Below are 24,274 nucleotides of genomic sequence, written 5' to 3'. Positions count from 1 at the left end.
ACTCACACCCATGCACACTCACACTTGCACACTCGTACTCATACTCACCTACTCACACTCACGCCCACACTCACACTCTCACACACACACTCATGCACACACTCACACTCACACAAGCCCACACGCACTCACACACACGCTCACACTCACCCACACACACACTCACACTCATGCCTACGCACACTCATACTCACACACTCACAGTCACACCCACGGACACTCACACCCACGCACACTTACACTCATGCACACTCACACTCACACAAGCCCACACACACTCACACTCGCACTCACACCCCCACATACTCACACTCACACTCACACCCACGCACACCCACACTCACTCATACAAGCCCACACCCACTCACACTCACACCCACACACACACCCACACACACTCACACTCACACACACACCCACGCACACTTACACTCATGCACACTCACACTCACACAAGCCCACACACACTCACACTCACTCACACCCACACACACACCCATACACACTCACCCACACACACACCCACACACACTCACACTCACACACACACTCACACACACCCACTCACACACACAAGCCCACACACACACCGACTCGCTCTCACCTGACGTCAGACTAACCCCCCGCCCCGTGTGCCAACAGCTCCCCTGACCAGCATCGCTCCCCGTGTCCCCTTCGCTCTGTAACGCCTGTGTTGTGTCTCCCCCAGCTGTATTGGGTGGGTCCCATGATTGGAGGAGTGGTGGCCTCCCTGCTCTACGACTTTGTGCTGACTACGCGGTTCAGCAACCTGTCTGAGCGGCTCAAGGTGCTGACCAGCGGCCAGGCCGATGAATACGAGGTGGAAGGTGAGGAGGACAGCGCCCAGATGGAAATGAAGCCACAGTAAAACAAGAACAACAAAAGGGAATGGGGCACTCCCGCCAGGAGAGAGAGAGAGAGAGAGAAACAAAAAGAGAAAAAAAAAGAAATAAGGGTGGGGTGGGGGGAGGAGGGAGGGGGTCCCGAGGATTTCCGTCTCTGCGCACTTTGCCCGTTGGGAAACACCGGGGTGACAGGCGCAGAACCGGCAGACCCAACCCCTCCCCTACCTCAGATGCTCGAGCACAAAACCCAGGCCAACACTCCCAGTGCCGTACTGAGGGAGTGCTGCACTGCCGGAGGTGCCGTCTTTCGGATGAAGTGTTAAACTGAGACACTGACCAACGTTCCCCGCTAAGGTGGGCATGCGCGGGGAGTGGCCCACCAGCTTTTACAGTGTCAATAACGCCAAGGGTCCCTTTAATTTTTTTGGGGGAGGGCGGGGGTGTGGGGGGGGGAGGGTTGGTGCGTGGTCCCTTTAAGAGGTTCATTCAAATTTCCGTGCTTTTTCTCCCATTTCAAAGCCGGAGTGCGGCCTGAGCGAGAGCTCCAAAGCACCTCGCCGCCACACAGCTTAATGGGAAACGTTGAAGGTTGCGCATGCGCAGAGGTTTAAAGGGACCGCGCATGCGCAGAGGTTTAAAGGGACCGCGCATGCGCAGAGATTTAAAGGGACCGCGCATTAAATAAAAGAGGCCACGCAGAATAAAGCGCAGCTTACAGGGAACTTTGGCCCTGAGTACACTGATCCCGACCCAACTTACTCCAAGAACCTGTTTTTAGTACATACGCATAAATCAGCGTGGGCCCATCCTCAGCCTGTTCCTCCATACCCACGGCCCACGGCAAATTTAATGCTGCATGTGCCTCTCGGAACAAAGGCCTTGCATTTATTTAGCACCTTTCATGACCTCAGCCATTCAAGGGCAGTCGCTGTTGTAAGGCAAGGAATCCCGGCAGCCAATTTGCGCACAGCAAGCTCCCACAAACAGCGATATGATCCATGACCAAATAATCTGTTTTTTTGGTGATGTGGCTTGAGGGATAAATATTAGCCCTGGACACTGGGGGGCAGGATGGAGAGGGGGCAGGGAAGAGGTGGCGGGGGGGGTGGGGTGGGAATGGAGGGGGAACTCACCTGCTATCCTATGAAATAGTAGGCCATAGGATATTACCTGAGAGGACAGGCTTTGCTTAACTATCTTGTCCGACACCACAGCACCTCCGACATGTGCGGCTCCATAGGCACTGCACTGGGGGTGGGGTTTGACCCCGTGACCTGCTGACTCCGAGGTGAGAGTGCGACCCACTGAGCCACAGCTGGCACCAGGCCGCGACCTCTGACCCGCAAGGCCTCCATTACTGGCCTGGAGGTCGACTGAAATTGACGTCACTTCTGTTCAGTTCTTCCTCTGTGCCCGCCAGTAAGTCACAGAATCACAGAATGGTACAGCCATTCGGCCCATCGTTTCTGTGCCGGCTCTACGATAGAGCTGTCCAATTAGTCCCGCTCACCTTCCCATTCCCCCATAACCCCGCAAGTTTCTTCCCTTCAAATATTTATCCAGTTCCTTTTTAAAAGTTACAGCTGTAATGTATTTGCTTCATGGGTTCTTTTTGCTTAAGAATTCACAGCAACACATTGCTATTAAGAACAAGTTGGTTTATTAGCAAAATCAAACCACACATTATCAGTTCATCCACTACATTCACACCTGCGTACCTCATCGTGGGTGACCGTGAACAAACTGGCTGGGGTTTTATTGAGGCTTGTGGACATCACGTGACTGGCTAGGCCACTCACAACTCAACAGCTCTACAACTATTTTAATTTGAACCTATAAATCAAGTGCCCCTTTATTAACGGGGCACTAAAACCGACAAACTTTTTAACAATAAACGGTGAATGGGGATCTTCCAACTATTTTGAGTTTTAATCAAGTACCCTATTTCTTAAAGGGCACTAGAGCCCATAAATCCAAATTAACGGGAACTTTATCAAATCAAATTAAAATTTGGTTGCCGGGGGGCGGTGATGCACTCCAGTCCCTCCGGCACCCACCTCTCCCGGAAGGCCGCGAGCGTACGGGTGGACACCGCGTGCTCCATCTCCAGGGACACCCTGGCTCGGATCTAACCGCGGAAGAGAGGCAGGCAGTCGGGCTGAGTGACCCCCTCGACCGCCCGCTGCCTGGACCGGTCGATGGCCATCTTGGCCGTGCCCAGGATCAGTCCTACGAGGAGGCCTTCCGACCTGCCCGCGCCCCTCCGCACTCAACCGTTCTACAAACATGTGAGCATACTCACAGGTGCATTCATTAACATTCTGAGGCTGAACTCCAGGATACATTCGATGTATTCACCAAGGCATACGAAAGCATGGGCTTTACGCTAAACATCTGTAAGACAAAGGTCCTCCACCAGCCTGTCCCCGCCGCACAGCACTTCCCCCCAGTCATCAAGATCCACGGGGCGGCACTGGACAACGTGGACCACTTCCCATATCTCAGGAGCCTCTTATCAACAAAGGCAGACATTGATGCGGAGATTCAACATCGCCTCCAGTGCGCCAGCGCAGCCTTCGGCCGTCTGAGGAAAAGAGTGTTCAAAGACCAGGGCCTCAAATCTACCACCAAGCTCATGGTCTACAGGGCTGTAGTAATACCCGCCCTCCTGTATGGATCTGAGGCATGGACGATATACAGAAGACACCTCAAGTCACTGGAGATATATCACCAACGATGTCTCCGCAAGATCTTGCAAATCCCCTGGGAGGACAGGTGCACCAACATCAGTGTCCTCACCCAGGCTAACATCCCCAGTGTTGAAGCACTGACCACACTCGATCAGCTTCGCTGGGCAGGCCACATAGTCCGCATGCCAGACACGAGGCTCCCAAAGCAAGTGCTCTATGTGGAGCTCCTTCACGGCAAACGAGCCAAAGGTGGGCAGCGGACACCCTCAAAGCCTCCCTGATAAAGTGCGACATCCCCACTGACACCTGGGAGTCCCTGGCCCAAGACCGTCCTAAGTGGAGGAAGTGCATCCGGGAGGGCGTTGAGCACCTCGAGTCTCAACGCCGAGAGCGTGAAGAGGTCAGGCGCAGGCAGCGGAAGGAGCGTGCGGCAAATCAGTCCCACCCGCCCCTTCCCTCAACGACTATCTGTCCCACCTGTGACAGAATCTGTGGCTCTCGTAGTGAACTGTTCAGCCACCAAAGAACTCGCTTTAGGAGTGGAAGCAAGTCTTCCTCGATTCCGAGGGACTGCCTATGATGATGATGATGAATCTGCTTCCATCACCCTTTCAGGCAGCGCATTCCAGATTGTAAGAACTCGCTGGGTAAATAAATGCCCCCTCACCGCGCCTCTGGATCGTTTGCCGATTACTTTAACTCGGGTCAGGTTGAGCGGCAGGTTTACCTCAGCCTCCATCATCATCATCATCATCATCATCATAGGCAGTCCCTCGGAATCGAGGAAGACTTGCTTCCACGGTTAAAATGAGTCCTTAGGTGGCTGAACAGTCCAATACGAGAACCACAGACTCTGTCACAGGTTGGACAGACAGTCGTTGAGGGAAAGGGAGGGTGGGATAGGTTTGTCGCACGCTCCTTCCGCTGCCTGCGCTTGATTTCTGCATGCTCTCGCCGTTGAGACTCGAGGTGCTCAGCGCCCTCCCGGATGCACTTCCTCCACTTAGAGCAGGAGAGGACGATCTGACTCGCCGGCTGACGCGAGGAACGTTCTAGAATTTTTTTGTGGAGACATTCTTTTTTTTTTACTTTACGCAGCCACTTGTTACCATTTGGAATTCACTGCCTGAAAAGGAGATTCAATAGTAACTTTCGAAAAGGAAATTGGATAAATACTTCAAAAGGAATAAGCTGGGCTTTTGGGAGGAAAGAGGAGTGGGATTAATTGGAGAGCTCTTTCACGGAGCCAGCACAGGCCCGATGGGCCGAATGGCCTCCTGCCGTGCCGTAAGGCTCTAATCCTTAAAGCAATATAAAAAGACGGGAAGGCGGAAATATATAATAAGCTAATTTTACTCATCACTTGGGCTCTTCTGAAATCATGCCGAGTTCCATCACCTTTATAAGTGTTGCCATCCCAGTATGTTCCAGCCCACAGAGATTCCTGGTTTTATCCTGCTCAGCTGGGAGAGCAAGGGTGGGGAGCGAGGGGGGGGGGGGGCGGCGTGGCTGAGTGGAGGGGGGTGGTGGTACAAGGGAGGACCCACAGCAACGCTCATACACTGACTGCGACACAGCGAGGGTAACCTAGGCCTCAGGCCTCGGCTGCACCCCTCCTTCGGGAGCCTTCCGGTTCCAAACATCGGCCGCGGACGCAATGAGGAAACAGTTCACGGAGGTAAAACCTGCCCTAAAACCCCGCGATGAAAAGCCCCCATCGACCTTCTGACGCGGAGAGCCCTTGTTGTCTGTATGGAAATAGCGCCAAGCCAGATGGGGCCTCGAGGCGCTGTCTCATATCCTCTGTGTTCCAGTGAGGCGTTTAATCCCGTTAAAATAAAGAGGTTAAAGTCCGTGTTAAAACAGGGGGACATTCTCCGACTGTATGAAGTGTTCACTAATATCGGCTACTAATATCCGAGCTGTCATTCGTTTTGTCTCCCCGCTCCCTCTGTATATTGTATAGATTATATTTATTGGAATAATTCAACTATTTCTTTTTACTATTCAAATAAACTTCTATGTACAGTTGCCGCCTTTGAGTTTGTCTTTGAGCTTCTGCGAACAGGGGGTTTGATTTTAACACTTCTTTTCAAAACCCCTCCTCGGTTTCCGCCCTCATTGCCTGAAGGCAAATCCTGGGGGCTCCAGGCGGAAAGGCTGGGCAGGAAGGCCCACACACCATGATGGCCGGGGCGTGTCATGACCAGACGTACCTGCGCCGACCCCCTCTCCCTCCGCAAGTTCCACCCCACAGACAAATAATCTCCTGGGACAGGCAACTAAAAAACACGGAAAAAACCCTGGGGCCAATAAGTGAGAACACTCCTCTGTATAGTTTCTCTCTGACGTTCGATTGAAAGCAGAAATAGGGGCAGCTGGACAATTATAAAACACTTTGCCTCATCTCTCAGAAGAGTCTTTAAGAACATAAGAAATAGGAGCAGGAGTAGGCCATTCGGCCCCTCGAGTCTGCTCCGCCATTCAATACGATCATGGCTGATCTTCTACCTCAACTTCACTTTCCTGTCCGATCCCCATATCCCTCGATTCCCCTAGAGTCCAAAAATCTATCTATTTCAGCCTTGAATATATTCAGACACTCAGCACCACAGTTCTCTGGGGCAGGGAATTGCAAAACCCTCTTGAGTGATGAAATTCCTCCTCATCTCAGTCTTAAATGGCTGACCCCTTATTCTGAGACTGTGCCCCCTGGTTCTAAACACTCCATCCAGGGGAAACAACCTCTCAGTATCTACCCTGTCAATCTCCATCAGAATCTTGCATGTTTCAATGAGATCACCTCTCATTCTTCTAAACTCCAGAGAGTATCGGCCCATTCTACACAATCTCTCATCGTAGGACAACCCCATCATCCCAGGAATCAATCTGGTGAACCTTCGTTGCACCACCTCCAAGGCAAGTATATCCTTCCTTAGATAAGGAGACCAAAACCATACACAGTACTCCAGGTGTGGCCCTGTACAGTTGTAGCAAGACGTCCTTACTCTTATACTCCAAGCCTCTTGCAATAAAGGACAAAATGCCATCTTCCTTCCTTATTGCTTGCTGTACCAGCACGCTAGCTTTCTGTGTTTCATGCACGAGGGCACCCAAATCTCTCTCAACACCAACATTTAAAAGTTTCTCACCATTTAAAAAATATTCTGTTTTTCTCTTCTTCCTACCAAAGTGAATAAGCTCACATTTCCCCACATTATACTCCACCTGCCACCTTACTGCCCATTCACTTAGTCTATATCCCTTTGCAGATTCTTTGGGCCCGAAATTGCCCCTCTCCTTAAGGCCGGTTACCACCGCTAATCGGCGGCCATGCTGCAGAGTGGAGGGGCCACAGACTTCTCGTGGAACGGCCTCTGAGAGCCCGATAGCCCTCTCGGGGTTTTCCCGGTGTTGCCCCGATACCCCTCTTGCCACTCCGCTGCTGCCGATCCGTGGTAAGCACATCATCAGCGTGCGCACCGCCGATATACCCCCGCCCGACGGTGACATTCCCATCGGAAAATCTTCGGCCCGCCCGGCAGTGCCAAAACCTGTTTTCCCCGGTGGCCCAGTGAGACTGCGGCCTTCTGCAGCGGCAGTGTAGCTTCCCTTAAAGGGGAGGGCACACTGCCGCTGCAGCCATGTTTTTTTTTTGTCAGCCGACTGCCAGGTCGGCCCGACAATTATGCTCCCGGGTTCGGCCGGGCCACCAACAGGCAGCCTGGCACCCACTCTTGGGTGCCAGGCCGCTGGCCCGGCCGAAACCCTCCCTGGTGGCCCAGTGGGCCAAAGTTTTATAATCGAGGAGGCTCTCCCCTTTAAGTGAAGGGAAGAGCCGTGGTGACGTAGCCGCCGTGATGACATCATCGCGGCGGTCCCTCTGCACCGCCCCCACTTACGCCCCCCACTTATGCCCCTTAGGAGTAGTCACCGCCCCCATTAAGAGCGACTTCGGGAGCCAAGGAAAAAAAAACAACAAAGAGCTGAATGTTGCTCAAGAGGCGACCTGAACCACAACTGCGGCAAAAACCCTTGAAACGCCCCATTTCGGGCGGGGGGGCAGTTTCTACCCCTTTGTGTTCTCCTCACAGCTGACAGTCCCACCTAGTTTCGTGAAGTGCTTCCTCTGGCACAGAGAAAGAACTTGCATATATATAGCGCCTTTCACAACCTCAAGGCATTCCAAAGTGCTTTACAGCCAAGGAAGCAGCTCTTGAAATGTAGTCACTGCTGTGATGTAGGAAACACGACAGCCAATTTGGGCACAGCAAGCTCCCACAAACAGCGACCATGCGATCTGCTTTTTTAGTGATGTTGGTTGAGGGATAAATATTAGCCCAGGGGATCGGGGATAACTGCCTCAGGTTTTCTTTGAAATAGTGCCGTGGGATCTTTTACGTCCGCCCGAGAGAGCAGACGGGAGCTCGATTTAACGTCTCGTCTGAAAGACGGTACCTCTGACAGTGCAGCGCTCCCTCAGTACTGCCCTGGGAGTGTCAGCCTGGATTACGTGTTGCAGTAGCGGGGCTCGAACCCACGACCTTTGGAACAACACAGTGACGGTTATCGTGTAGGCCGCGGATGAACGCAACCAGATGAAATCTTGTCCTTACCCGACATTCAAAAACACACGTGTGCTTTGTGCTTGCATCATGAGTCATTGGATAGCGGTCAGGAGCAGCAACACTGGCTGATCGTTCAGGGATGAAGGGGAGATATTCCAATATATATTAAATATAGTGAAAGGTGCACTATTGCAACAGTAACTTGTATTTATATAGCATCTTTAATGTAGTGAAACTTCCCAAGGTGCTTCACAGGAGTATTATCAAATAAATTTTGACACCAAGCCACATAAAGAGAAAAGTTTTGTCAAAGAGGTAGGTTTTAAAGAGCACCTTTTAAAGGAGGAGAGAGAGGTGGAGAGGCTTAGGGAGGGAATTCCAGAGCTTGGGGCCCAGGCAGCTGAAGGCATGGCCACCAATGGTGGAGCGGTTACAATCGGGGAAGCGCAAGGCCAGAATTGGAGGAGCGCAGAGGGTTAAAGGGTTCGACGGGGTTACAGAGATAGAGAGGCCATGGAGGGATTTGAAAACAAGGATGAAAATGTTAAAATTGACACGTTGCCGGACCGCAAGCCAATGTCGGCCAGCGAGCACAGGGGTGATGGGTGAGCGGGGCTTGGTGCGAGTTAGGACACAGGCAGACGAGTTTTGGATCACCTCTAGTTTACGTAGGGTAGAACGTGGAAGGCCGGCCAGGAGTGCGTTGGAGCAAAGTCTAGAGGTAACAAAGGCATGGATGAGGGCTTCAGCAGCAGATAGGCTGAGGCAGGGGCGGAGACGGGCGATGTTACGGAGGTGGAAGTAGTCTTGATGATGGGGAGGACATGTGGACGGAAGCTCGTCTTGGAGTCAAATAGAAGTTAATTTATTTTTATTGAACCATTCCTTCTTTGGAAAGGAGGTGTTTTAGATCAATAGATAGAACGTGGGGGCAGCAGATATTCTTCCAGGGCGAGTGAGTTCTGCAACTCGACCTGTGGAAACCAACCAGTTGGATATCCGCTTCTGAATATTCACTGGCATATTGCGGTGCACATTAGCAAAAGGTATTGATCAATCTAGTAGACACAGCGAGAGTTTTCACCTGTGGGGAAGAGAAAAATTAGAGGCCGTCAACATAAGATAGTCACTGTGATGTATGCACCTGTGAACATGCTCACAGGTTGGTTGAGCTGTTGCACTGCGAGTGGCTTAGCCAGTCACGTGACATTCACAAGACTCAATAAAACCCCAGTCAGTTAGGTCTAGGTCATCCACGATGAGGTATGCAGTTGTGAGCCTAGCGGATGAACTGTAATGTGTAGTGTGATTGTTAAACCTTTGTTAATAAACCGACTAGTTCTTAATAGCAATGTGATGCTATGAATTCTTAAGCAAAGAGCGGTGAGAACATGGAACTCGCTACCACAGAGAGTGGTTGAGGCGAATAGTATTGATGCATTTAAGGGGAGGCTGGACAAGCGTATGAGAGAGAAGGGAATAGAGGGTTATGCTGATAGATTTAGATGAGGAAAGACGGGAGGAGGCTCGAGTGGAGCATAAACACCGGCATGGACTGGTTGGGCCGAATGGCCTGTTTCTGTGCCGTATATCCTGTGTAACCAGCGACACCTAACCATCTCTTGGACTTCGAGCTCCAGACCTTTTGCTCATCAAGACTGATTTTTCTTTTCCGTCGTTCTATTTGACCTGTAAGATTATCTGTATTTCAACCTTACTGTGAAAATTCCTATTTAATAAAGAGACCGCTTAAAGTCGATTCCTTTGGTCTGTCACGAGCATATTCAAACACGCCCGCCGTCCCCCGCTTCCCCCCTCCCCCGACCCCGAAATAAAATCCGACCTACTCCGCTGAGAACCTCAGTCTCCCGGCAGAAAGGGCTGCCCTGCACTGGCACAAATCCGAGCTCGTTGCCATGAACGGAATGACCCACCAGGTGGCAGTGTGGCACTTTCTCTTCCTTATTCTTGATCATCACCATCGTAGGCAGTCCCTCGAATCGAGGATGACTTGCTTCCAGGTCAAAAAGTTCACAGGTGTTTCAATGATGGACCTAAAATTCCAGGTCCGAATTAAATCTTGAAGGGTGGAAGATGCCTGTGCTTGGATTTTTTTTTAGTGGTAAGGGTTAACCAAGACGACTGGAGACCAGCTCTGCTGCACGGACCTAGTGCGCACACATATCGCAGTGTGGGCTGGCCCGTGCTGCCCCTGGGCCCTCGCCTCTCCCGGTCCCCGATCACGTCGCTCTACAGTCTCTCACCGCTCCTTCGCCCCGACCTCGCTGCTCCTGCTGTAACTGCCCACTCTCCAATCACCGACCTGGACCTTGATGACGTTTCTTTTCACTGCCGTGGCTCTCCTGTTCCAGCACGTGCTGTTCCTTCCGCTCCCCGGCCTGCTCCGAGGGTGCTCGCAGGCCGGGGGGGGGGTGGGGGGGGGGGCGCTCAGCCTTCTGGGCTAGGCCGCAACGCTGCTCCTTCTGCTCCTGCACCATCCAACTGAACTGCACACAACCTGAGCCTCACATAGATTGTACATTGCCCGTCTCCTCCCACTCGCTCTCCATCTAACCCTGGCAGTACATCATCGACAACAATGTGCATTCCCGTAGCGCCTTTAACTTAGTGAGATGTCCCAAGACGCTTCACAGGAGCGTTAGCAACACAAAATTTGACACCGAGCCGCATGAGGAGATGTTAGGACAGGTGACCAAAGCGGTAGGTTTTAAGGAATGTCTTAAAGGAGAAGATAGTGCCAGGGAGGTTAGGGGAGAGAATTCCAGAGTTTGGGGCCTAGGCAGCTGAAAGCACGGCCACCAATGGTGGGGCGATGGAAATCGGGGATACGCCAGAGGCCAGAATCGGAGGAGCGCCGAGATCCTGGAGAATCTCGAAGGAGGAATATCCTTCTGTTCCTTTCTCCCTCATGTGTTTATCGAGCTTCCACTTAAATGCATCTTTGCTGTTCGCCTTAGCCATTCCCTGTGGTAGCGAGTTCCACATCCTAACCACGCCCAGGGTAAAGAAGTTTCTCCTGAATTCCCAATTGGATTTATTGTTGACTGCTTTATATTTATGGCCTATAGTTCTGGTCTCTCCCCCCCCCGCCCCCTCCCCCTCCCCACATGTGGAAACGTCTTCTCTACCCTTACCCTGTCACTGGGCTCGAATTTGATCACAATACCGCCCACTGCTGCCAACATTCCTCTGGTCGAACCACCCAGTGCCACTTTGGTCGTGGCCTGGAGCGGGAGGGAGGGGAGAGCCGCCGGGGAGCGCCCGCCGATGGCAGCGGACGGCCGAGTGGCGCAAGTACGCTCCCGCCCGCCAAGGTGCCAGATTCTGGTGCGGGCGGGAGTCGGCGGCAGAACGGTGGCTGGTCCGTCCCCGACGGTAGGCATGAAGATCCTGACCAAAAAGGTTAGTGAGCTTTAAAAAAAAAATAATTTTCACAGCGACTTACCTCAACGGGGTCCGCTGAAGGTCTTCCGATGGATTTTTTTTTTCTGGTGATTTTGCCTTGCAGCTCTTCGACCCTCCCTGGGCCCGACTCCAGCCTGGGCGGCAAGTGCCTCTGCCGCCGAGAATCAGACCACCCGCCGGCAGCCGCCCAGATTGGCGGCCTACTTAGCAGATCTGCCGCCTGCCGACCTTCGAGGGACCTCGGCCATGAATATCCCGCCCAAAGTGCCGTCCGGTACCTCGGCGGCCATTGGCGGCACTTTGGGCGGGACTTTGGGCGGGACTTTGGGTGGGCGGAGGCCCTCATTAAATTCAGGCCCATTATCTTGAAGACCTCTATCAGGTCGCCTCGCCCAGCTTTTTCTTTTCGAGACCACCTCAGGCAGTCTCTCCTCAGCCTGATGCCTGGAATCCTGAACGTGGTGGGAAAAGACAAGGAATGCCGGAATTGTGGTTCACTGGAGACAATAACAAACCATTAACATCTTTACCAAAAAAAAAAACAAGGTCCATCTGACCCGCCACCCACCATCCTGTTCGTCGTGGCCGCTGGCGTGTCCCTGATTTCCCATCGCCCCACCATTGGCGGCCGTGCCTTCAGCTGCCTGGACCCCCCAATATAAGTCATCCTCAACTCTGGGGGGCTTGCCTAGGAAGAGAAGAAGAACATCCCACGATACACAACGCTTTTCCGTATGTTTTCAGTGATCAGATCCCCCTTACCGGCCAACGTCTCCCTAATCTTTGCAGTTGGGGTCGCCGATTGAATTGTGTTCGCAATATCTTGCACAGTTCCTTCCTCCATTGGACAGGATAGTCATTCCTCGCCTCTTGCTCCCATCTTTAAACCCAACAGTCTTATTACATGGCATTTACAGCACAGAAACAGGCCATGTGGCCCAACTGGTCCATGCCAGTGTTTATGCTCCGCACCAACCTCTTCCCATTCAAATGACCTCTTCCTACCCTGAACATCCTCTCTGCACCCACCTTGTCAAGCCCCCTCATAATCTTATACATTTCAATAAGATCACCTCTCATTCTTCTGAATTCCAATGAGTAGAGGCCCAACCTACTCAACCTTTCCTCATAAGTCAACCCCCTCATCCCTGGAATCAACCTAGTGAACCTTCTCTGAACTCCAAAGCAAGTATATCTTTTCATAAATATGGAAACCAAAACTGCACGCAGTATTCCAGGTGTGGCCTCACTAATACTTGATATAGCTATAGCAAGACTTCCATGCTTTTATAGTCCATCCCCTTTGCAATAAAGGCCAAGATACCATTGGCTTTCCTGATCACTTGCTGTACCTGCATACTATCCTTTTGTGTTTCATGCACAAGTACCCCCAGGTCCCGCTGTACTGCGACACTTTGCAATCTTTCTCCATAAAAGTATAAAAGCAGGGAAGTCTTCCTACAGTTATACAGGGTATTGGTGAGGCCACACCTGGAATACTGCATGCAGTTTTGGTTTCCATATTTATGAAAGGATATACTTGCTTTGGAGGCAGTTCAGAAAAGGTGCACTTGGTTGATTCCGGAGATGAAGGGTTTGACTTATGAGGAAAGGTTGAGTAGGTTGGGCCTCTACTCATTGGAATTCAGAAGAATGAGAGGTGATCTTATCGAAACATATAAGATTATGAGGGGGCTTGACAAGGTGGATGCAGAGAGAATGTTTCCACTGATGGAGGAGACTAGAACTAAGGGGCATGATCTTCGAATAAGGGGCCGCCCATTTAAAACTGAGTTGAGGAGAGATTTCTTCTCTCAGAGGGTTATAAATCTGTAGAATTCGCTGGCCCAGAGACCTGTGGAAGCTGGGTCATTGAATAAATTTAAGACAGAAATAGACAGTTTCTTAAACAATATGGGGATAAGGGGTTATGCGGAGCGGGCGGGGAAGTTGGAGCTGAGTCCATGATCGGATCAGCCACGATCTTATTGAATGGCGGAGCAGGCTCGAGGGGCCGTATGGCCTACTCCTGTTCCTATTTCTTATGTTCTTATGTTCTTATAGTAACTTTCACGAGCGAATTGGATAAATGGATGAAGGGGAAGAATTTACAGGGTTGTGGGGGAAAGGGCAGGGGGAGTGGGACTAATTGGACAAATCTTTCAAAGAGCCGGCACTGGGATACTGGGCCCAACGGCCTCTTTCTGTGCTGAGTCAATGATTCCATGTCGGACGTTCCAGCTCAAAACCCAATGGGGTAGAAATGCGCCTCTGGAAAGGGTCGGACCAGGGGCGCTAAAGGGGTCCGTAGTCGGAATGTTGACATTCGCGCCGCTCGGCATGTTCAGTGTGCCGGTTACCGGGGGCGCTAGCCAGTACCGCCCCGGAGTGTTGTGCCGGTGTGCAACGCCCCCGGTTTCCACAGCGCTATGATTTTTGTTTGGCGCTGACCCTGTAGCGTCCCGCAGCGCGCCCGAGTGGGAACGCCCGGGAAAGCGGGCGTTCCGAGCTATACCGGCGACGGTGAGGGAAAGAATGACTGCACGAGGTAAGTGCGATTGTGTTTGTTTTTTAGCTTAGCGATTTACTTTTATGTGAAGGTGAGCAAGGTATTGGGAATGATTTTTGTTGGGTTTATTGGGGCGATTTTTTCCCCCCAGGGAAGCCTCTCTCAGGCCGCTTCGAGGCCGGCTGTTTAGCTCGGGACTTTCCCAAACTCAGCCAGCTTAGTGTCCTAAGAGAGGTGTGTAACGCCTCCCTTAGTGCTCTCTTCGGGGCTCTGCTGCTGAATTTTGTGGCTGTAGGCGCAAACCATTTCCCGGCGCAAAATTTACCGCCTCTCCGCCATTAACGCCCGAATTAGCCCCCAACCGAATTTTCACCCCATTGAGTTTAATAAGAATTTATTCTCTGGATTGGGCGTCGTTGGCAAAGCCGGCATTTATTCCCGACCTGGGTCACCCTTGAGAGGGCTGGTGTTGTGCCTTCTTCTTGAATCGCTGCAGTCCGTGCAGGGAAGGCTCTCCCAAAGAATCAGGTCCCCGTTCCCCTCACACCTTCACGCTTCCTCCACAAATGTACCCGGCGTTTCGGGGAGAGGCCTGAAACTGCATGAGAGGAAATTGCCTTCCTGCAATGCATTTCAGATTCAGTTAAAAAAAATATATCAAAGTAGGAGCTGAGAATTCTGAGAGCAGACAGCTGGTGCATTTTCTCCTTTTGATGCCCGAAGGTCTTACACTGACACTAGCTGTGTCTGAGAATACTAAGCAGATCCCTCCCCGTACAATCCGCTCCGGGGGAATCAATTAGCAGCGCGCTAAATCTGAGTGGTGTTAAGCATGAAGTATCCGTCACCATATCGAAGCTCAGGCTTCAATAGAGATCGGGCATTCACCGATAAATATTCAAAGAACATAAGAAATAGGAGCAGGAGTAGGCCCTACTCCTGCCTCGAGCCTGCTCCGCCATTCAATAAGATCATTGGCTGATCATCGACCTCAACTCCACTTTCCTGCCCGATCTCCATATCCCTTGATTTCTCTGGAGAGTCCAAAAATCTATCTATCTCAGCCTTTGCATATACTCAATGACCCAGCCTCCACAGCTCTCTGGGGCAGAGAACTCCAAAGATTCACAACCCTCTGAGAGAAGAAATTCCTCCTCATCTCTGTCTTAAATGGACGACCCTTTATCCTGAGGCTGTGCCCCCGTCCCCGCCGCTCCCCCCTTGTTCTGGACACGCCAGCCAGGGGAAACAACCTCTCAGCATCTACAAAAACAAAACACTCCGGATGCTGCAATCTGAAATAAAACAGAAAATGCTGGAAATACTCAGCAGGTTAGGTAGCACCTATGGAGAAAGAAACAGAGTTAACGTTTAGGGTCGATGACCCTTCGGCAGAGTTCTGACCAAGGGTCATAGACCCGAAACGTTAACTCTGTTTCTCTCTCCACAGATGCTGCCTTGGCCCGCTGAGATTTCCGGCATTTTTTGTTTTCTTTCAGCATCTACCCAGTCAATCCCGCTCAGAATCTTGTATGTCTCAGTAAGATCACATCTCATTCTTCTAAACGTCAGAGAGGACAGGCCCCCATCTACTCAATCTCTCCTCACAGGGCAGGGTAGGAATGTGAGCGGAAGGCCGAAGGTTCTGGTAGGGCAACAGGGAGGCAGCTGTCCAGGAAAGGTCCAGAACCCGGCTGCCCTGAAATTCCTGAAAGGACTGCTTAAAAGCTACTCTCTTTGACCAGGCGTTTGGTCACCTGTCCTAATATCTCCTTACCTGGCTCGATGTCAAATTGTGTCTGATTACGCTGCTGTGAAGCACCTTGGGACATTTTTGCTATGTTAATGACTTGCAGGGCTACGGGGAAAGTGCGGGGGCGTGGGATGGGGGGAAGTGGGATGTAATGTATGAACCAGTGAGCATGCTCACAGGTTTGTAGAGCTGTTGCATTGTGAGTGGCTTACCCAGTCACGTGATGTTCACAAGAATCAATAAAACTCCAGTCACTTGGGTCTAAGTCATCCACGATGAGGTATGTAGTTGTGAGCCTAGTGGATGAACTGGTTATGTGTAGTGTGATTGTTAAACCTTTGTTAATAAACCAACTGGGTCCAAATAGCAATGTGAACATAAGAACATAAGAAATAGGAGCAGGAGTAGGCCATACGGCCCCTCGAGCCTGCTCCGCCATCTAATACAATCATGGCTGATCCGATCATGGACTCAGGTCCACTTCCCTGCCCGCTCCCCATAATCCCTTATTCCCTTGTGTTGCTATGAATTCTTAAGCAAAGAACCCATGAAGCAAATACATTACATGGGACTAATTGGATAGCTCTTTCAATCAGATGGCATGATGGGCTGAATGGCCTCCTTCTGAGCTGTGTGATAGTTACTGAGAGCAGACAGGAGGAAGCTCTGAAGGTTACTGAGAGAGAGAGAGAAAGAGAGCAGACAGAAGCGAGCTCTGATCGTCTGATGTTGCCCCACATCGTTCCTCCTCTATCTCTGTAGCGTTGGCCGATACTTTACGCAATAACCATTGACAGTGCCCCCTTGGGTGGGCAAAGAGCTGGAAGCTGACAGAGTTTTTGTCAAATGATCTTGGTTTTGCCCAGCTTTAGACAGACAAGCGAAAAACGTACAGCGTCGTTGAGGTGAAAGGTCAGCCTCTCCTGTTCTATTATTAGCAAACTTTATAGACTTGCAGTTACATGGAGGGCAATGAACGTTGTAAAGGTAGCCAAAGACACGGTGTTATCTGAAGCAAGTGTTGATGGCATTCATGTAAAATTAACTTAAATTGCATCCGTAAGGGTTTGGCCAGGAGTGAATGATCTATGATCGATGTATTGTAACTAACACAGAGGACTCAGGAGTCCAACACAGGGTAAGAGAGACGGGCCCTCTCTTGATTTTTTTAGTCCCTTTCTTGAATGCTGTTGGTGTGAATTTTGCGCCAACCTCAGTGAGCGAGATTAGTGGCCGAAATCGGAATGTTTTCCATGTCAGGACCCAGTGCCAGGGCGGGCATGGGAAGGTTCAGAAGTGGACAATTTGCCAACTCCTGTTGGATGTGTTCCTGAAGGTTTCATCACATGCCTCGCCCCCCCCCCCACACGCTCACGTCATTGGTTGCCCGACACATCCATCCTTCCCACGGCCAATCAGAATGCGAGTGCACTCTCCCTTAGCCAATTGGGTGATTCTTGACTGTCAGTCACACAGCCGTTCCCCCTTCCCCCCCCCCTCCACCCCCTCCCATTTCCAACAACTAAACAGTTTGTCTGATCATTATCACGTTGCTGTTTGTGGGAGCTTGCTGTGTGCAAATTGTAGGCAGCCGTGTCTCCCGACATTACCACAGAGACTACACTTCAAAAGTACTTGCGTTGGCCGCGAAGTATCCTGGGGTTGTGAAAGGTGCTGTATATCGGCCTTAATCGAATTCACCTTTACCCACGATCCGAAGACTGTGGCACTCCTTCCTTCCCTCTGCCTTCCGTTCCTCCGACAGTCTCCAGAGATGTAAGCCACAATATCTCAATGGAAGCATTAGAGTGCGTGCTGAAGTAAACGGCACACGAGTTGTGAAGGGAATGAGCTAGATAGGCCGAATGGGTTTTGTTTCCTGGCCCGGCCTTTTTATAATGTCTGTAGATTTTAATGCGACAACAACAACAAAAATTTGTATTTCTATAGTGCCTTTTATACAGTAAACATCCCAAGGCGCTTCACAGGAGCGATTATCAAATACAATTTGTCACCAAGCCATATAAGGAGATATTAGGATAGGTGACCAAATGCTTGGACAAAGTGATAGATTTTAAGGAGTCAAAGGATAAGAGAGAGGTGGAGAGGTTTAGGGAGGGAATTCCAGAGCTTGGGGCCTAGGCAGCTGAAGGCACGGCCACCAATGGCGGGGCGATGGAAATTGAGGTTGGGCAAGAGGCCAGAATTGGAGGAGAGCAGAGATCTTGGTGGGGGTTGTGGGGCTGCAGGAGATTATAGAGATAGTGGGGGCAAGGCCATAGAGGGATCTGAAAACAAGGATGAGAATTTTTAAATTCCTTACAGATACTTTCCTCCAATCTGCTGTGGGGAAAAGAATGTCCTTATTGCCACTGCAATAGTCACATGACGATTTATACCTTCAGGATCTGCATTACTCTATTACCACCCCATGAACAAGACCAATACTGCCATAAACCATTCATCTGAGACCCCTAAATTTGAGCGTGGGAATTTTCTTCCCCCCAAAGAAAAAATCCTGAGGGACAGGATAAATCATCATTTGCAAAGACATAGCTTAATCAGGGACAGTCAGCATGGATTTGTTAAGGGAAGGTTGTGTCAGAATAACTTGATTGAATTTTTCGAGGAGGTAACCAGGAGGGTCGATGAGGGCAGTGTGTATGATGTAATGTATATGGATTTTAGCAAAGCTTTTGATAAGGTCTCACATGGCAGACTGGTCACGAAAGTAAAAGCCCATGGGATCCAGGGCAAAGTGGCAAGTTGGATCCAAAATTGGCTCAGAGGCAGGAAACAAGGGTAATGGTTGATAGGTGTTTTTGGGACTGGTGTTTTGGGGTTCCGCAGGGCTCAGTACTAGGTCCCTTGCTTTTTGTGGTATATATCAATGACTTGGACTTGAATGTTGGGGGTATGATTAAGAAGTTTGCAGATGCCACTAAAATAGTCTGTTTGGTTGATCATTGAAGTGGAGTATTTAAATTAAACACTGGGCACCTGGTCTACGTTCAAAGATTCAAGCAGTCTTTATTTGCACCGGTGGAGACGTGACCTGCTGTGGGTCCAGCCAGGTCACTGTCCAATGAAACGTAGCTTCAAACAACCTTTTTATACACTTAAAGGTACATGCTCAACCTGGTGAATGATCCTTTGGCACAATTTGATTAGTTTAAAGCCCACGTGCACAGTGACTGATTGGTTAATTTCCTTCCGTGTTACATAATCACTCGCCTATGTTTTCTGCCTAGCTCGCGTAACATTAAGGTACTGCCTCCATTACCAGAAGAAACGTATGACTGATATGGCCACAATCTATTGTCATTAGCCTGACCTTTGATCAGGCCAGGTGATATCCTGTTAACAGTTCACTTCTGCCCCATTGTAACGCTTTCCTAACCTCCGAGGCCCCTTGTGGTTCCATTTCTAAGTCAGGCAGATTAGCTTGGTCAGTTACTGCAAAGTCAACATGTTATTCTTAGCATTATCTCAACTGCCTATTAAGCAATCTAAAAGTTGATCATTGCAAACAACCTGTTAGTTCATTCAACCTGTTAGAATCTTCCGGAATCGCATGATAATGTCATTTTACTTTCTCAGTGTCCTTTTTCAATTGCGTCAAGTGTTCTTTGAGACGGGGAATGTCTTGTCAGCTTGGTATCTCATATTGTTCCATTTCATCTTCCCATCTCAGGTTGTTTAAAGTGATGTTCTCAACGTGTTCCTCTCTTCATGGGAAAAGGTATCGATGGCCTATTTTGACCACAGCTTTAGGCGCAAAACAGAAATTAGATTGTGAGATCGCACATACGTCATTACCATGCTTGTACTCTGTTTCCTCGATAGATATTATAAGAATAAAAGTGTTTAGTCATGATAAAATTGATCCTGTGTATATCTAAATGTTAAAAGTGTAGTGTCAAGTGCAAACTTGGAGATATTACACTTAATTCCTTCATCTAAATTATTGATGTATAGTGTAAAGAGCTGGGGTCCCAGCACTGAGCCCTGCGGCACTCCAGTAGCCTGCCATTCTGAAAAGGACCTGTTAATCCCAACTCTCTGCTTCCTGTCAACCAGTTCTCTATCCACGTCAGTATATTACCCCCAATACCATGTACTTTGATTTTGCACACCAATCTCTTGTATGGGACCTTGTCAAAAGCCTTTTGAAAGTCCAAATACACCACATTCACTGGTTATCCCTTGTCCACTCTACTAGTTACATCCTCAAAACATTCCAGAAGATTTGTCAAGCATGATTTCCCTTTTATAAATCCATGCTGACTTGGACTGATCCTGTAACTGCTTTCCAAATGCGCTGCTATTTCATCCTTAATAATTGATTCCAACATTTTCCCCACTACTGATGTCAGGCTAACCGGTCTATAATTACCCGCTTTCTCTCTCCCTCCCTTTTTAAAAAGTGGTGTTACATTAGCTACCCTCCGGTCCATAGGAACTGATCCAGAGTCGATAGACTGTTGGAAAATGATCACCAATGCATCCACTATTTCTAGGGCCACTTCCTTAAGTACCCTGGGATGCAGACTATCAGGCCCTGGGGATTTATCGGCCTTGAATCCCATCAATTTCCCTAACACAATTTCCCGCCTAATAATGATATCCTTCAGTTCCTCCTTCTCACTAGACCTCGGTCCCCTCATACTTCCAGAAGTTTATTTGTGCCTTCCTTCGTGAAGACAGAACCAATTAGTCTGCCATTTCTTTGTTCCCCATTATAAATTCACCTGAATCTGACTGCAAGGGACCTACGTTTGTCTTCACTAATCTTTTTCTCTTCACATATCTATAGAAGCTTTTGCAGTCAGTTTTTATGTTCCCGGCAAGCTTCTTCTCGTACTCTATTTCCCCCTCTTAATTAAACTCTTTGTCCTCCTCTGCTGAATTCTCAATTTCTCCCAGTCCTCAGGTTTGCTGCTTTTTCTAGCCAATTTATATGCCTCTTCCTTGGATTTAGCACTATCCTTAATTTCCCTTGTTAACCACGGTTGAGCCACCTTCCCCGTTTTATTTTTATTCCAGACAGGGATGTACAATTGCTGAAGTTCATCCATGTGATCTTTAAATGTTTGCCATTGCCTATCCACCGTCAACCCTTTAAGTATCATTTGCCAGTCCATTGTAGCCAATTCACGCCTCAAATCTTTGTAGTTACCTTTCCTTAAGTTCAGGACTTTAGTTTCTGAATTAACTGCGTCACTCTCCATCTTAATGAAGAATTCCACCATGTTATGGTCACTCTTCCCCAAGGGGCCTTGCACAACAAGATTGCTAATTAGTCCTTTCTCATTACACATCACCTTATTCCGAATACTCCTCGCATTGAGGCACAGAGCCTTCAGACTATCAGGCCCTGGGGATTTATCGGCCTTCAATCCCATCAATTTCCCTAACACAATTTCCCGCCTAATAAGAATTTCCTTCAAGTTCCTCCTTCTCACTAGACCCTCGGTCCCCTAGTATTTCCAGAAGGTTAGTTGTGTTTTCCTTCATGAAGACAGTACAAAAATTATTTGTTTAACTGGTCCGCCATTTCTTTGTTCCCCATTATAAATTCACCTGAATCTGACTGCAAGGGACCTATGTTTGTCTTCACTAATCTTTTTCTCTTCACATATCTATAGAAGCTTTTACAGTCAGTTTTTATGTTCGCAGCAAGCTTCTTCTCATACTCTATTTTCCCCCTCCTAATTAAACCCTTTGTCCTCCTCTGCTGAATTCTAAATTTCTCCCAGTCCTCAGGTTTGCTGCTTTTTTTGGCCAATTTATATGTCTCTTCCTTGGATTTAACACTATCCTTAATTTCCCTTGTTAGCCACGGTTGAGCCACCTTCCCCACTTTATTTTTACTCCAGACAGGGATGTACAATTGTTGAAGTTCATCCATGTGATCTTTAAATGTTTGCCATTGCCTATCCACCGTCAACCCTTTAAATATCACTCGCCAGTCTATTCTAACCAATTCACGTCTCAGACCATCGAAGTTAACTTTCCTTAAGTTCAGGACCCTAGTCTCTGAATTAACTGTGTCGCTCTCCATCTTAATAAAGAATTCTACCATGTTATGGTCACTCTTCCCCAAGGGGCCTTGCACAACAAGATTGCTAATTAATCCTTTCTCATTACACATCACCCAGTCTAGGATGGCCAGCCCTCTAGTTGGCTCCTCGACATATTGGTCGAGAAAACCATCTCTAATACACTCCAGGAAATCCTCCTCCACCGCATTGCTACCAGTTTGGTTAGCCCAATCAATATGTAGATTAAAGTCGCCCATGATAACTGCTGTATCTTTATTGCACGCATCCCTAATTTCTTGTTTGATGCTGTCCCCAACCTCACTACTACTGTTTGGTGGTCTGTACACAACTCTCACTAGCGTTTTCTGCCCTTTGGTATTCCGTAGCTCCACCCATACCGATTCCACATCATCCAAGCTAATGTCCTTCCTTAAATTGTGTTAATTTCCTCTTTAACCAGCAACGCCACCCCACCTCCTTTTCCTTTCTGTCTATCCTTCCTGAATGTTGAATAGCCCTGGATGTTGAGTTCCCAGCCTTGGTCACCCTGGAGCCATGTATCCATGATGCCAATCACATCATGTCCGTTAACAGCTATCTGCGCAGTTAATTCATCCACATTATGAAGAATACTCCTCACATTGAGGCACAGAGCCTTCAGGCTTGCCTTTTGAACACACTTTGCCCTTTTAGAATTTTGCTCTAATGTGGAGGGAAGAGTTCAAAACTTCCTGGCATAGTTTTGTTCCGTTACCTGGCCCCCCATCTTCCATTCCTGAGATTTACACAGGGCCAGAGGTAGTCAGTTATGGTGGTGTGCTCTCCTGATCCCTCAGGCCCAATCCACTAACCCCTTTAAACAATATCGCTTCTTCCCGATGGTCACCTACTTAAATTAAAAGAGAATCTCTGGTGACTCTGCTTAAGAGACCGAGGGGTTAATTTGTTACATGATCCTAAAATTCCTTCTACTGCAGGAGCAAATATTCTCTTCAAATTAAGAAATCTCCAATATTCAAATGGTATCGCCAACTGAAATAAAACAGAGTTCAAAGCTGCCTGTGAAAGAGTTAATGTCCTTTGTTTCGAAAGCCAACAAACACAGACACTCTCAATCAATGTCAACTTTTGCTCCACAGACTGCAGCCTTTTCAGTTTAACTTTCCAATTGAAAACTTTTACTTTTGTGAAGTCTCTGTGCTTTTACTCTTAAAATAAACATTCAGAAAAATAACTTTGCACACAATAGCATTTCATCCTTTTCTTCCCAGTTACACATTGGTCAGATTTTAAAAAAACATACCAATTATTGATATGAAATGCTTTATGTTCAGAACTAAAGGCTTTCCACACAATTTACACCAACCAGAATTTTATCATGACCATAATAAAAGTCTGATTTTTAATAGGTTACTTAATCTTAGTAATTCCAATCTTAAACTTCACAATGCCACTTGGAAAAGGGGGAGGAGCTACAGCCACGCAAATGAATATGCCGAACCAAAAACTTTAAACACCAAAGAAAAACAGTAAGAAAGAAACATGATCTTCCCTTTTCTCCTTTTTATTGAGTCATAACCATCCATTATTCCTTAAACCAGTTTCAATTTCTCATCCCCGTACACTCGAAGTGCATATCCAAGTACCTTTTAAATGCGATGAGAGTTTCTGCCTCTACCACCCTTTCAGACAGTGAGTTCCAGACCCCCACCACCCTCTGGGTGAAGAGATCTTCTCTAAACCCTCCCTCCCTTCTATATCATTGTCCTTTTCATGTATCCTGATGGGTGCTGTCACCATCACACCCACTGTCGGTTTATTTCGTCGCTTTCTCAGTCAATAGTCTAGTCCGCCCATTTAATGCACAATACGTGCAAGTGAATAAAACGTCGGATTTCTCCTCCTTTTGTTTCTTTTCCGACTCCCACCATTTTTTTTGTTCAGCGGGTGGGCCGTCTGGTTTCCAATTTTGTTGAATCATTATTTCAATTAGTTTTCGATTTTTGTGTGCTAGGTACTTTGTCAGAGACCCCTCTGGTCCCCACCCGAGTTTCTCACTTCCCATAGCTATAGGTTGTCAGCGGTATGTCCCTTACTTACTCCTCACGGGTGAGACCATTACTTGCAACCCTCTTGGTTGTCAGCGGTACATCTCCTGCCAGCTCCTCCTGAGCCGAGACCGTTACTTGCAACCTATACCAATTATCAATTGCAACGTTACAGAGACACACTTCTATATAACCAATCGCAATTGTTTCACCTGGGATCTTCCGCTGACTACTTGAAGTCTCGGCCAGACCTGCAAATTTGGATCTCTCAGGCAGCTGACACCAAACGGATTTCTGCCCTTGTCCTAACTGTGCGTGGTAATTAAAACATACTCACACCTGTGACATGGCTTTCATCTGCCAGTGTCCG

At 48.8% G+C, this 24,274-nt stretch overlaps 1 protein-coding gene across 2 annotated transcripts in view; it reads left to right on the top strand.

Annotated features, from left to right (window-relative positions):
- The window catches only part of LOC139264735 (aquaporin-1-like), a 47,747-nt gene extending 28,125 nt beyond the window's left edge, over positions 1-19,622 (top strand). Inside the window, exons 4-5 of one of the 2 annotated variants that reach the window (XM_070881747.1) lie at positions 710-848; positions 19,507-19,622. In XM_070881747.1, the coding sequence (XP_070737848.1) occupies positions 710-848; positions 19,507-19,520 (153 nt within the window). In that variant the 3' untranslated portion in view covers positions 19,521-19,622. Of the gene's footprint in view, positions 1-709; positions 1,002-19,506 lie in introns of those variants that run through there. The other variant, XM_070881746.1, reaches the window with a different exon arrangement.
- Positions 19,623-24,274: the final 4,652 nt, after the last annotated feature.

The sequence above is a fragment of the Pristiophorus japonicus genome, chromosome 5 (assembly GCF_044704955.1).
Source record: "Pristiophorus japonicus isolate sPriJap1 chromosome 5, sPriJap1.hap1, whole genome shotgun sequence".
In the NCBI taxonomy this organism is placed as follows: Eukaryota; Metazoa; Chordata; class Chondrichthyes; family Pristiophoridae; genus Pristiophorus; species Pristiophorus japonicus.
The sequence above is the reverse complement of the archived record's forward strand: the minus strand, read 5'-3'. Positions and strand labels throughout refer to the sequence as shown.